At 66.6% G+C, this 14,052-nt stretch overlaps 1 protein-coding gene across 3 annotated transcripts in view; it reads left to right on the top strand.

Annotated features, from left to right (window-relative positions):
- DNMT3A (DNA methyltransferase 3 alpha) overlaps window positions 1-14,052 on the top strand; it is a 184,281-nt gene that overhangs the window by 12,009 nt on the left and 158,220 nt on the right. For all 3 annotated transcript variants that reach the window (XM_089776945.1, XM_089776946.1, XM_089776947.1), the window contains exon 2: window positions 7,223-7,399. In XM_089776945.1, coding sequence (XP_089633071.1) covers window positions 7,331-7,399 — 69 coding nt within the window. In that variant the 5' untranslated portion in view covers window positions 7,223-7,330. The remainder of the gene's footprint in view (window positions 1-7,222; window positions 7,400-14,052) is intronic.

Below are 14,052 nucleotides of genomic sequence, written 5' to 3' on the forward strand. Positions count from 1 at the left end.
TTCCAGCGTGTCTGGGGGCTTGGAAAGAATCCTAGAGTCACGGAAGGGCCCTCGAGAGGCACCGAGCCCAGTCCCCTGCCCCCACGGCAGGACCCAGCGCCGTCTGGCCAGTGGTTCCCAATTGGTGCTCCCCCCACCCCCTCTTAAAGAGACAGAGCCTTTTTGTCCCTCGACGAATTGCATCGGGACCTTTTTTTTAGGCAACCCAGGGGGTTCAGGGGCCAAATAAAATTGGGAAACACTGGTCTAGCCCGTCCCTGACCGGGGTCTGTCCAACCTGCTCTGAATATCTGCAGGGTTGGAGATTCCACAACCTCCCTGGGCAACTTCTTCCAGTGTTTGACCCCCCCCCCCCGACAGAAAGTTTTCCCTCATGTCCAACCTCAACCTCCCCTGCTGCAGTTTAAGCCCCTTGCTGCTTGTCCTGGCCTCAGAGACCAAGGGGAGCCACTTTTCTCCCTCCTCCTTGGGACACCCTTTTAGGTACTTGAAAACCACGACCATGTCCCCTCTCAGCCTGCTCCTTTCCAAACTAAACAAGGCCAGTTCCTTCAGCCTCCCCTCCTAGCCCATGTTCTCCAGACCTGTCATCATTCTCATTGCTCTTCTCTGGCCCCTCTCCAATCTCTCCACTCTGTCTTGAAATGCGGAGCCCAGAACTGGACCCAAGACTCCAGCTGAGGCCTGACCAGCGCAGAGCAGAGCAGAGCGGGAGAACGACTCCTCGTGTCTGGCTCACCACACCCCTGGTCATGCGCCCAGAACCATGTTCGCTTACCTTGCAAGTGTCTCACTGTTGACTCATGTTTAACTTGTCCACCCTGACCCCTAGATCCCTTTGTGCCGTGCTCTTGCCTAGACAGTCGCTTCCCATTCAGTGTGAGAGACACGGATTGTTCCTTCCTAAGTGGGGCACTTTGCATGTGTCCTTGTTAAACTTCATCCCATTGACCTCCGACCATTTCTCCAGTTTGTCTGGATCAGTTTGAATTCTGACCCTATTCTTCAAAACAATTGCAACCCCTCCCAGCTCGGGATCCTCTGCAGACTTAATAAGCGTCCTCTCTCTGCCATCATCTAAATCGTTGATGAAGATATTGAACAGAGCTGGTCTCAAAACAGAGCCCTGCGGAACCCCACTGGTTATGCCCTTCCAGCAGGATTGTGAACTGTTAACTATTCCCAGAGAGTAGTTATTGTCCAACCAGTTATGCACCCGCCTTAACGTCATGTGAGACCGTATCAAATGTCTTCTTAACGTCTAGGTATACCACTTCTACTTCTTCCCCCTTATCCACAAGACTCGTTCTCCTATCAAAGAAAGCTACCGGCTTGGTTTGACATAATTTGTTCTGTACAAATCCATGCTGGCTGTTACCTAGCACCTTATTTTCTTCCTTAATTATTTGCTCCATTGTCTTCCCTGGCACAGAAGTTAAACTAACTGGTCTGTAGTTTCCTGGGCTGTTCTTATTTCCCTTTTTATAGATGGGCACCTGATTTGCCCTTTTCCAGTTTTCTGGAATCTCTCCCGTCTTCTATAATTTTTCAAAGATGATAGCTAAAGGCTCAGATACCTCCTCTCTCAGCTCCTGGAGTACTCTAGGATGCATTTCATGAGGCCCTGGTGACTTGCAGACATCTAACTTTCCTAAGTAATTTTAACTTGTTCTTTCTTAATTTTATCTTCTAAACCTCCCCCCTTCCCACTAGCAGTCACTGTCAGGCATCCTTCACCATCAGACTTCTCGGTGAAGACCGAAACAAAGAAGTTGTTAAGCACCTCTGCCATTTCCAAGTTTCCTGTTACTGTTTCTCCCTCCTCACTGAGCAATGGGCCTTCCCTGTCCTTGGTCTTCCTCTTGCTTCTAATATATTTATAGAATCTCGTCTTGTTTCCCTTTATGTCTCTAGCTAGTTTGAGCTCGTTTTGTGCCTTTGCCTTTCTAACCTTGCCCCTGCATATCTGTGTTGTTTGTTTATATTCATTCTTTGTAATTCTGACCTAGTTTCCACTTTTTATACGACTCCTTTTTGATATTTAGATCGTGCAAGATCTCCTGGTGGATCCAGGGTGGTCTCTTGCCATACTTTCTATCCGTCCTATGCAGTGGAATAGTTGCCTTTGGGCCTTTAATAATGTCCCTTGAAAAACTGCCAACTCTCTTCGGTTGTTTTTCCTCTTAGTCTTGCTTCCCATGGGACCTTACCTACCAGCTCTCTGAGTTTACCAAATCTGCCTCCTGAAATCCATTGTCTATTTTGCTGTTCTCCCTTCTACCATTCCTTAGAATCATGAACTCGATGATTTCATGATCACTTTCACCCAAGCTGCCTTCCACTTTCAAATTCTCAAGCAGTTCCTCCCTATTTCTAAAAATCAAATCTAGAACAGCTTCCCCCCAATAGCTTTCTCAACCTTCTGAAATAAAAAGTTGTCTCCAGTGCAGTCCAAGAACTTACTGGATTATCTGTGCTTCACTGTGTTAGTTTCCCAACAAATGTCTGGATAGTTGAAGTCCCCCATCACCAGCAAATCCTGCACTTTGGATGATTTTGTGAGTTGTTTAAAAAAAGCCTCATCCACCTCTTCTGCCTGGGTAGGTGGCCTGTAGTATACCCTGAGCATGACATCACCCTTGTTTTTTTACCCCTTTTAGCCTAATCCAGAGACTCTCAACATGTCTCCTACGTCCATCTCCACCTCAGTCCAAGTGTGGACATTTTTAATATATAAGACAACACCACCTCCCATTTTTCCCTGCCCATCCTTCCTGAGCAAGCTGTACCTTTCTATACCAATAATCCAGTCGTGTGGATTATCCCACCAAGTCTCTGTGATCCCAACGATGTCATAGTTGTGTTTCTTTACTAGCACTTTGAGTTCTTCCTGCTTATTCCCCATACTCCTGCCTCATACTCCTTGCATTTGATTACAGGCATCTAAGATACTGAGTTGATCTTGCCTCCCACTTCTACCTTGTCTCTTCTTTTTCTCTGCCATTCTAGCCCACGCTCCCTCCCATTTCCGGCCCATCTCCCAGTGTCCACGTTCCTCACTTACCTGTGGGCTTTGGTCACCTGCCCCCGTCGAACCTAGTTTAAAGCCTCCTCACTAGGTTAGCCAGTCTGCATCCAAACACGGTCGGTCGCCCCCTTCCTCGACAGGTGAACCCCTCCTGCCTAGCAGCCCTTCTCGGAGCAGCCAAAGCCCTCCTGGCAACCCCATCTTGCAGCCAGGCATTCCCCTCCAGGATGCCCCCGTGTCTGCCTGGCCCCCGACCTCTGACAGGAGGGACCGAGAACTCCACCTGTGCCCTAGACGCCCTCACCCGCACCCCCAGAGCCACTCTGGATCCGCTCAGTGCCACCCCCTGCGGTATCGTGAGCGCCCACGTGCGGAGTAGCAAGGGGTTGAGGACTCCAGGCCTCTGAGATGCAGGGAGCTGGAACGGCGAGAGGCCGGAAGGGGTGTTCGGGGACCACCCAGGGGGTCGTGGGAGGCCCAGCTGGATAGCGGGTCACTCAGGAGTGTGAGAAGCAGCCGTGCGGGCGCAGTGGGGGAGGAAGGGGCAGCGCCTGGGAATGGCCCACAAGAGAAGGTTGAAGGAGGCTCTGGTGAGACCTTCAGTGAGTGGAGGGGTTGGACCCCCCGGTGACAGAGCGGGAGCTGCTGGCTGGGCTGGCATGTTGGGACGTCGGGGAGATCGGGCAGGGGGTTAACATGGCTGTGGGGGGGAGGGGGCGCAGGGAGGGAGAAGCTGAGGGGGTCACAAGAAGGGAGGGGCTGGGTGGGGGACCCTGAGGGGGGGCACAGGGAGGGAGAGGGTGGGTGGGGGGTATGGGGAGGGGAGGCTGGGGAGGGGTGCGGAGGGGAAGATCGGGGGGCACGGGGAGGGGAGGCTGGGGAGGGGCGCGGAGGGGAAGATGGGGGCACGGAGAGGGGAGGCTGGGGAGGGGCGCGGAGGGGAAGATGGGGGGCAGGGGGAGGCTGGGGAGGGGCGCGGAGGGGAAGATGGGGGGCAGGGGGAGGCTGGGGAGGGGCGCGGAGGGGAAGATGGGGGAACGGGGAGGCTGGGGAGGGGCACGGAGGGGAAGATGGGGGGGCATGGGGAGGGGAGGCTGGGGAGGGGCGCGGAGGGGAAGATGGGGGCATGGGGAGGGGAGGCTGGGGAGGGGCGCGGAGGGGAAGATGGGGGGGGAACGGGGAGGCTGGGGAGGGGCACGGAGGGGAAGATGGGGGAACGGGGAGGGGAGGCTGGGGAGGGGTGCGGAGGGGTAGATGGGGGTACGGGGAGGGGAGGCTGGGGAGGGGTGCAGAGGGGAAGATGGGGGGGCACGGGGAGGCTGGCGAGGGGTGCGGAGGGGAAGATGGGGGGGCACGGGGAGGCTGGGGAGGGGCGCGGAGGGGAAGATGGGAGGATACGAAGGGGGGCACGCGGCTCTGGCCTCGCATAGAGCAGGGGCTGGAGGGGGAGGCCGGTTCCCGTAGCCCCGGGCCCGTCTCGGAGCCGCGGCGGGGGCTGGAGGGGGAGGCCGGTTCCCGCAGCCCCGGGCCCGTCTCGGAGCCGCGGCGGGGGCTGGAGGGGGAGGCCGGTTCCCGCAGCCCCGGGCCCGTCTCGGAGCCGCGGCGGGGGCTGGAGGGGGAGGCCGGTTCCCGCAGCCCCGGGCCCGTCTCGGAGCCGCGGCGGGGGCTGGAGGGGGAGGCCGGTTCCCGGAGCCCCGGGCCCGTCTCGGAGCCGCGGCGGGGGCTGGAGGGGGAGGCCGGTTCCCGGAGCCCCGGGCCCGTCTCGGAGCCGCGGCGGGGGCTGGAGGGGGAGGCCGGTTCCCGGAGCCCCGGGCCCGTCTCGGAGCCGCGGCGGGGGCTGGAGGGGGAGGCCGGTTCCCGCTGCCCCGGGCCCGTCTCGGAGCCGCGGCGGGGGCTGGAGGGGGAGGCCGGTTCCCGCAGCCCCGGGCCCGTCTCGGAGCCGCGGCGGGGGCTGGAGGGGGAGGCCGGTTCCCGCAGCCCCGGGCCCGTCTCGGAGCCGCGGCGGGGGCTGGAGGGGGAGGCCGGTTCCCGCAGCCCCGGGCCCGTCTCGGAGCCGCGGCGGGGTCTGGAGGGGGAGGCCGGTTCCCGCAGCCCCGGGCCCGTCTCGGAGCCGCGGCGGGGGCTGGAGGGGGAGGCCGGTTCCCGCAGCCCCGGGCCCGTCTCGGAGCCGCGGCGGGGGCTGGAGGGGGAGGCCGGTTCCCGCTGCCCCGGGCCCGTCTCGGAGCCGCGGCGGGGGCTGGAGGGGGAGGCCGGTTCCCGCTGCCCCGGGCCCGTCTCGGAGCCGCGGCGGGGGCTGGAGGGGGAGGCCGGTTCCCGCTGCCCCGGGCCCGTCTCGGAGCCGCGGCGGGGGCTGGAGGGGGAGGCCGGTTCCCGCTGCCCCGGGCCCGTCTCGGAGCCGCGGCGGGGGCTGGAGGGGGAGGCCGGTTCCCGCTGCCCCGGGCCCGTCTCGGAGCCGCGGCGGGGGCTGGAGGGGGAGGCCGGTTCCCGCAGCCCCGGGCCCGTCTCGGAGCCGCGGCGGGGTCTGGAGTGGGAGGCCGGTTCCCGTAGCCCCGGGCCCGTCTCGGAGCCGCGGCGGGGGCTGGAGGGGGAGGCCGGTTCCCGTAGCCCCGTCTCGGAGCCGTGGCGGGGGCTGGAGGGGGACGCCGGTTCCCGCAGCCCCAGGCCCGTCTCGGAGCCGCGGCGGGGTCTGGAGTGGGAGGCCGGTTCCCGTAGCCCCGGGCCCGTCTCGGAGCCGCGGCGGGGGCTGGAGGGGGAGGCCGGTTCCCGTAGCCCCGTCTCGGAGCCGCGGCGGGGGCTGGAGGGGGAGGCCGGTTCCCGCTGCCCCGGGCCCGTCTCGGAGCCGCGGCGGGGGCTGGAGGGGGAGGCCGGTTCCCGCAGCCCCGGGCCCGTCTCGGAGCCGCGGCGGGGGCTGGAGTGGGAGGCCGGTTCCCGCAGCCCCGGGCCCGTCTCGGAGCCGCGGCGGGGGCTGGAGGGGGAGGCCGGTTCCCGTAGCCCCGGGCCCGTCTCGGAGCCGCGGCGGGGGCTGGAGGGGGAGGCCGGTTCCCGCTGCCCCGGGCCCGTCTCGGAGCCGCGGCGGGGGCTGGAGGGGGAGGCCGGTTCCCGCTGCCCCGGGCCCGTCTCGGAGCCGCGGCGGGGGCTGGAGGGGGAGGCCGGTTCCCGGAGCCCCGGGCCCGTCTCGGAGCCGCGGCGGGGGCTGGAGGGGGAGGCCGGTTCCCGTAGCCCCGGGCCCGTCTCGGAGCCGCGGCGGGGGCTGGAGGGGGAGGCCGGTTCCCGTAGCCCCGGGCCCGTCTCGGAGCCGCGGCGGGGTCTGGAGTGGGAGGCCGGTTCCCGTAGCCCCGTCTCGGAGCCGCGGCGGGGGCTGGAGGGGGAGGCCGGTTCCCGCTGCCCCGGGCCCGTCTCGGAGCCGCGGCGGGGGCTGGAGAGGGAGGCCGGTTCCCGTAGCCCCGTCTCGGAGCCGCGGCGGGGGCTGGAGGGGGAGGCCGGTTCCCGTAGCCCCGTCTCGGAGCCGCGGCGGGGGCTGGAGGGGGAGGCCGGTTCCCGTAGCCCCGTCTCGGAGCCGCGGCGGGGGCTGGAGGGGGAGGCCGGTTCCCGCTGCCCCGGGCCCGTCTCGGAGCCGCGGCGGGGGCTGGAGGGGGACGCCGGTTCCCGGAGCCCCGGGCCCGTCTCGGAGCCGCGGCGGGGGCTGGAGGGGGACGCCGGTTCCCGCTGCCCCGGGCCCGTCTCGGAGCCGCGGCGGGGGCTGGAGGGGGAGGCCGGTTCCCGCAGCCCCGGGCCCGTCTCGGAGCCGCGGCGGGGGCTGGAGGGGGAGGCCGGTTCCCGCAGCCCCGGGCCCGTCTCGGAGCCGCGGCGGGGGCTGGAGAGGCTGCCCAGGTTTGAGGTTTGCTGGAAGCCGTGGCCCCCCCGGCTGGGAAGGCGCCGGAGCTGCGGCTGGAAAGCTCTAGAAACAGTTTGCAGCTCCCGTGCCAAAGGCAACAGCAGCCCGGCCACGGGGAGCGCAGGCAGCGTTCGCCATGGCAACAGGTGTGCGGCGGCGGTGGCCGTCCTGCGGGGAGCGGCGGCGTGCCGGGGCCGGGCTCTTTGCCCCGGGGCAGGGCGGGGGGCTTGCCCGGCCTGCGGCGTGTTAATCATTGTCCCTGGCGGGGCGAGGCGGCGGCGCCCCCATGGCTCACGCGCCCGTCTCTGTGCTTCCCGCAGGACGAGGGCCGGGGCGCAGCGGCGGGCAGGCGCCGGACTCACCTGGCGCCCCCTGCAGCTCGGCGTGTTTCTAAAGAAGGCGAGAGGTCCCAGCCTGCCCCTCCCGCCATGCCGTCCGGCGGCTCCCGGGACACCAGCAGCCCCGCTCCGGACAGGGACGTGCCCGACACGCACAAGGTAAGGGGCGCCGGGCGCGTCCTGCCCCCACAGCTCCTGCTGACTGGCAGAAGGGCCGCTGGAGGGGGCGGGTTGGGCGGGGGTTGCCTGGCTGTTGTCGTCTTCCCGCAGCAGGGGTGACGGGGCTGGGGGTGCGCGGGTGTGGAGCTGGACCTGTGATGGGGGGGAGGGGCTGGGGGTGCGCGGGTGTGGAGCTGGACCTGTGATGGGGGGGAGGGGCTGGGGGTGCGCGGGTGTGGAGCTGGACCTGTGATGGGGGGGAGGGGCTGGGGGTGCTCGGCTGTCGATCTGGACCTGTGATGGGGGGGGAAGGGGCTGGGGGTGCGCGGGTGTCGATCTGGACCTGTGATGGGGGGGAGGGGCTGGGGGTGCGCGGGTGTGGAGCTGGACCTGTGATGGGGGGGAGGGGCTGGGGGTGCGCGGGTGTGGAGCTGGACCTGTGATGGGGGGGAGGGGCTGGGGGTGCGCGGGTGTCGATCTGGACCTGTGATGGGGGGGAGGGGCTGGGGGTGCGCGGGTGTCGATCTGGACCTGTGATGGGGGGGAGGGGCTGGGGGTGCGCGGGTGTGGAGCTGGACCTGTGATGGGGGGGAGGGGCTGGGGGTGCGCGGGTGTGGAGCTGGACCCGTGATGGGGGGGAGGGGCTGGGGGTGCGCGGGTGTCGAGCTGGACCTGTGATGGGGGGGAGGGGCTGGGGGTGCGCGGGTGTCGATCTGGACCTGTGATGGGGGGGGAAGGGGCTGGGGGTGCGCGGGTGTCGATCTGGACCTGTGATGGGGGGGGAAGGGGCTGGGGGTGCGCGGGTGTGGAGCTGGACCTGTGATGGGGGGGAGGGGCTGGGGGTGCGCGGGTGTGGAGCTGGACCCGTGATGGGGGGGAGGGGCTGAGGGTGCGCGGGTGTCGAGCTGGACCTGTGATGGGGGGGAGGGGCTGGGGGTGCGCGGGTGTCGAGCTGGACCTGTGATGAGGGGCGAGGGGCGGGGGGCTGGCGGAGTGGGGGGCCGGGCCTGTGATGGGGGGGAGGGGCTGAGGGTGCGCGGGTGTCGATCTGGACCTGTGATGGGGGGGAGGGGCTGGGGGTGCGCGGGTGTCGAGCTGGACCTGTGATGAGGGGCGGGGGGCTGGCGGAGAGGGGGCCGGGCCTGTGATGGGGGGCAAGGGGTGGGGGGCTGGCGGAGGGGGGCCGGGCCTATGATGGGGGGCGAGGGGCGGGGGGCTGGCGGATGGGGGGCCGAGGCCTGTGATGGGGGGCGAGGGGCGGGGGGCTGGCGGAGGGGGGCCGGGCCTGTGATGGGGGGCGAGGGGCGGGGGGCTGGCGGAGGGGGGCCGGGCCTGTGATGGGGGGCGAGGGGCGGGGGGCTGGCGGAGGGGGGCCGGGCCTGTGATGGGGGGCGAGGGGCGGGGGGCTGGCGGAGGGGGGCCGGGCCTGTGATGGGGGGCGAGGGGCGGAAGGCTGGCGAAGAGGGGGCCGGGCCTGTGATGGGGGGCGAGGGGCGGGGGGCTGGCGGAGGGGGGCCGGGCCTGTGATGGGGGGCGAGGGGCGGGGGGTTGGCGAAGAGGGGGCCGGGCCTGTGATGGGGGGCGAGGGGCGGAAGGGCTGGCGAAGAGGGGGCCGGGCCTGTGATGGGGGGCGAGGGGCGGGGCTGGCGGAGAGGGGGCCGGGCCTGTGATGGGGGGTGAGGGGCAGGGGGCTGGCGGAGAGGGGGCCGGGCCTGTGATGGGGGGTGAGGGGCGGGGGGCTGGCGGAGAGGGGGCCGGGCCTGTGATGGGGGTGAGGGGCGGGGTGCTGGCGGAGAGGGGGCCGGGACTGTGAGGGGCGGGGCTGGCGGAGAGGGGGCCGGGCCTGTGATGGGGGTGAGGGGCGGGGGGCTGGCGGAGAGGGGCAGGGCCTGTGATGGGGGGTGAGGGGCGGGGCTGGCGGAGGGGGGCCGGGCCTGTGATGGGGGGCGAGGGGCGGGGCTGGCGGAGAGGGGGCCGGGCCTGTGATGGGGGGCGAGGGGCGGGGGGGCTGGCGGAGAGGGGGCCGGGCCTGTGATGGGGGGCGAGGGGCGGGGGGCTGGCGGAGGGGGGCCGACCCGGGGGCTGGCCGGGCGCCGGGGGGCCTGAGCTCCGGAGCGGGATTGAGCGGGTTGAGCTATTTCAGGCCCTGCGCTGCCGACACCTGCTCTGCCCCCCGCGGTGCCCCCCTCACAGGCCTCCGGGGGGGGGGGGCTGCGTCCCTGGGGCCGGGTCAGCACCTCCATGGGGCCTGCTCTGGCCCTGCAAGAGTGCGCACCCCTGAACCATGCACACCTCCGCCGGGTTGTGTGTGTGTGTGTGTGCGCGCACACCTGAACCATGCACACCTCCGCCGGGTTGTGTGTGTGTGTGTGTGCGCGCACCCCTGAACCATGCACACCTCCGCGGGGTTGTGTGTGTGTGTGTGTGTGTGTGTGTGCGCGCGCACCCCTGAACCATGCACACCTCCGCCGGGTTGTGTGTGTGTGTGTGTGTGTGTTCGCGCACCCCTGAACCATGCACACCTCCGCGGGGTTGTGTGTGTGTGTGCGTGTGCGCGCACCCCTGAACCATGCACACCTCCGCCGGGTTGTGTGTGTGTGTGTGTGTGTGTGTGCGCGCGCACCCCTGAACCATGCACACCTCCGCCGGGTTGTGTGTGTGTGTGTGTGTGTGTGCGCGCGCACCCCTGAACCATGCACACCTCCGCCGGGTTGTGTGTGTGTGTGTGTGTGTGCGCGCGCACCCCTGAACCATGCACACCTCCGCGGGGTTGTGTGTGTGTGTGTGTGCGCGCACCCCTGAACCATGCACACCTCCGCCGGGTTGTGTGTGTGTGTGTGTGCGCGCACCCCTGAACCATGCACACCTCCGCCGGGTTGTGTGTGTGTGTGTGTGCGCGCGCACCCCTGAACCATGCACACCTCCGCGGGCTTGTGTGTGTGTGTGTGTGTGTGTGCGCGCGCACCCCTGAACCATGCACACCTCCGCCGGGTTGTGTGTGTGTGTGTGTGTGTGTGTTCGCGCACCCCTGAACCATGCACACCTCCGCGGGGTTGTGTGTGTGTGTGCGTGTGCGCGCACCCCTGAACCATGCACACCTCCGCCGGGTTGTGTGTGTGTGTGTGTGTGTGTGTGCGCGCGCACCCCTGAACCATGCACACCTCCGCCGGGTTGTGTGTGTGTGTGTGTGTGTGTGCGCGCGCACCCCTGAACCATGCACACCTCCGCCGGGTTGTGTGTGTGTGTGTGTGTGTGTGTGCGCGCGCACCCCTGAACCATGCACACCTCCGCCGGGTTGTGTGTGTGTGTGTGTGTGTGCGCGCGCACCCCTGAACCATGCACACCTCCGCGGGGTTGTGTGTGTGTGTGTGTGCGCGCACCCCTGAACCATGCACACCTCCGCGGGGTTGGGTGTGTGTGTGTGTGTGCGCGCACCCCTGAACCATGCACACCTCCGCCGGGTTGTGTGTGTGTGTGTGTGTGCGTGCGCACCCCTGAACCATGCACACCTCCGCGGGGTTGTGTGTGTGTGTGTGCGCGCGCCCCTGAACCATGCACACCTCCGCGGGGTTGTGTGTGTGTGTGTGTGTGTGCGTGTGCGCGCACCCCTGAACCATGCACACCTCCGCGGGGTTGTGTGTGTGTGTGCGTGTGCGCGCACCCCTGAACCATGCACACCTCCGCGGGGTTGTGTGTGTGTGTGTGTGTGTGTGTGTGTGCGCGCACCCCTGAACCATGCACACCTCCGCGGGGTTGTGTGTGTGTGTGTGTGTGTGTGCGCGCGCACCCCTGAACCATGCACACCTCCGCGGGGTTGTGTGTGTGTGTGTGTGTGTGCGCGCGCACCCCTGAACCATGCACACCTCCGCGGGGTTGTGTGTGTGTGTGTGTGCGCGCATCCCTGAACCATGCACACCTCCGCGGGGTTGTGTGTGTGTGTACGCGCACCCCTGAACCATGCACACCTCCGCGGGGTTGTGTGTGTGTGTTCGCGCACCCCTGAACCATGCACACCTCCGCGGGGTTGTGTGTGTGTGTGCGTGTGTGCGCGCACCCCTGAACCATGCACACCTCCGCCGGGTTGTGTGTGTGTGTGTGTGTGTGTGTGCGCGCGCACCCCTGAACCATGCACACCTCCGCCGGGTTGTGTGTGTGTGTGTGTGTGTGTGCGCGCGCACCCCTGAACCATGCACACCTCCGCCGGGTTGTGTGTGTGTGTGTGTGTGTGTGTGTCCGCGCGCACCCCTGAACCATGCACACCTCCGCGGGGTTGTGTGTGTGTGTGTGTGCGCGCACCCCTGAACCATGCACACCTCCGCGGGGTTGTGTGTGTGTGTGTGTGCGCGCACCCCTGAACCATGCACACCTCCGCCGGGTTGTGTGTGTGTGTGTGTGCGCGCGCACCCCTGAACCATGCACACCTCCGCGGGGTTGTGTGTGTGTGTGTGTGTTCGCGCACCCCTGAACCATGCACACCTCCGCGGGGTTGTGTGTGTGTGTGCGTGTGCGCGCACCCCTGAACCATGCACACCTCCGCCGGGTTGTGTGTGTGTGTGTGTGTGTGTGCGCGCGCACCCCTGAACCATGCACACCTCCGCCGGGTTGTGTGTGTGTGTGTGTGTGTGTGCGCGCGCACCCCTGAACCATGCACACCTCCGCCGGGTTGTGTGTGTGTGTGTGTGTGTGTGCGCGCGCACCCCTGAACCATGCACACCTCCGCCGGGTTGTGTGTGTGTGTGTGTGTGTGCGCGCACCCCTGAACCATGCACACCTCCGCGGGGTTGTGTGTGTGTGTGTGTGCGCGCACCCCTGAACCATGCACACCTCCGCGGGGTTGTGTGTGTGTGTGTGTGCGCGCACCCCTGAACCATGCACACCTCCGCCGGGTTGTGTGTGTGTGTGTGTGTGCGTGCGCACCCCTGAACCATGCACACCTCCGCGGGGTTGTGTGTGTGTGTGCGCGCACCCCTGAACCATGCACACCTCCGCGGGGTTGTGTGTGTGTGTGTGTGTGCGTGTGCGCGCACCCCTGAACCATGCACACCTCCGCGGGGTTGTGTGTGTGTGTGCGCGTGTGCGCGCACCCCTGAACCATGCACACCTCCGCGGGGTTGTGTGTGTGTGTGTGTGTGTGTGTGTGTGCGCGCACCCCTGAGCCATGCACACCTCCGCGGGGTTGTGTGTGTGTGTGTGTGTGTGTGCGCGCGCACCCCTGAACCATGCACACCTCCGCCGGGTTGTGTGTGTGTGTGTGTGCGCGCGCACACCCCTGAACCATGCACACCTCCGCGGGGTTGTGTGTGTGTGTGTGTGCGCGCATCCCTGAACCATGCACACCTCCGCGGGGTTGTGTGTGTGTGTACGCGCACCCCTGAACCATGCACACCTCCGCGGGGTTGTGTGTGTGTGTGTGTGCGCGCACCCCTGAACCATGCACACCTCCGCGGGGTTGTGTGTGTGTGTGTGTGTGTGTGTGTGTTCGCGCACCCCTGAACCATGCACACCTCCGCGGGGTTGTGTGTGTGTGTGCGTGTGCGCGCACCCCGGAACCATGCACACCTCCGCGGGGTTGTGTGTGTGTGTGCGTGCACCCCTGAACCATGCACACCTCCGCAGGGTTGTGTGTGTGTGTACGCGCACCCCTGAACCATGCTCACCTCCGCGGGGTTGTGTGTGTGTGTGTGTGTGTGTGTGTGTGTGTGTGCGCGCACCCCTGAACCATGCACACCTCCGCGGGGTTGTGTGTGTGTGTGCGCGCACCCCTGAACCATGCACACCTCCGCGGGGTTGTGTGTGTGTGTGTGTGTGTGTGCGCGCACCCCTGAACCATGCACACCTCCGCGGGGTTGTGTGTGTGTGTGTGTGTGTGTGTGCGCGTGCACCCCTGAACCATGCACACCTCCGCCGGGTTGTGTGTGTGTGTGTGTGTGTGCGCACCCCTGAACCATGCACACCTCCGCGGGGTTGTGTGTGTGTGTGTGTGTGTGTGTGTGTGTGCGCGCGCACCCCTGAACCATGCACACCTCCGCCGGGTTGTGTGTGTGTGTGTGTGTGTGTGTGTGTGTGTGTGTGTTCGCGCACCCCTGAACCATGCACACCTCCGCGGGGTTGTGTGTGTGTGTGTGTGTGTGCGCACCCCTGAACCATGCACACCTCCGCGGGGTTGTGTGTGTGTGTGTGTGTGTGTGTGCGCGCACCCCTGAACCATGCACACCTCCACGGGGTTGTGTGTGTGTGTGTGTGTGTGTGTGCGCGCGCACGCACCCCTGAACCATGCACACCTCCGCCGGGTTGTGTGTGTGTGTGTGTGTGTGCGCGCGCACCCCTGAACCATGCACACCTCCGCGGGGTTGTGTGTGTGTGTGTGTGCGCGCACCCCTGAACCATGCACACCTCCGCGGGGTTGTGTGTGTGTGTGTGTGCGCGCACCCCTGAACCATGCACACCTCCGCCGGGTTGTGTGTGTGTGTGTGTGCGCGCGCACCCCTGAACCATGCACACCTCCGCGGGGTTGTGTGTGTGTGTGTGTGTGTGTGCGCGCGCACCCCTGAACCATGCACACCTCCGCCGGGTTGTGTGTGTGTGTGTGTGTGTGTGTGTTCGCGCACCCCTGAACCATGCACACCTCCGCGGGGTTGTGTGTGTGTGTGCGT

Source organism: Pelodiscus sinensis, chromosome 3, assembly GCF_052426305.1.
Source record: "Pelodiscus sinensis isolate ZL-2025 chromosome 3, ASM5242630v1, whole genome shotgun sequence".
NCBI lineage: Eukaryota > Metazoa > Chordata > Testudines > Trionychidae > Pelodiscus > Pelodiscus sinensis.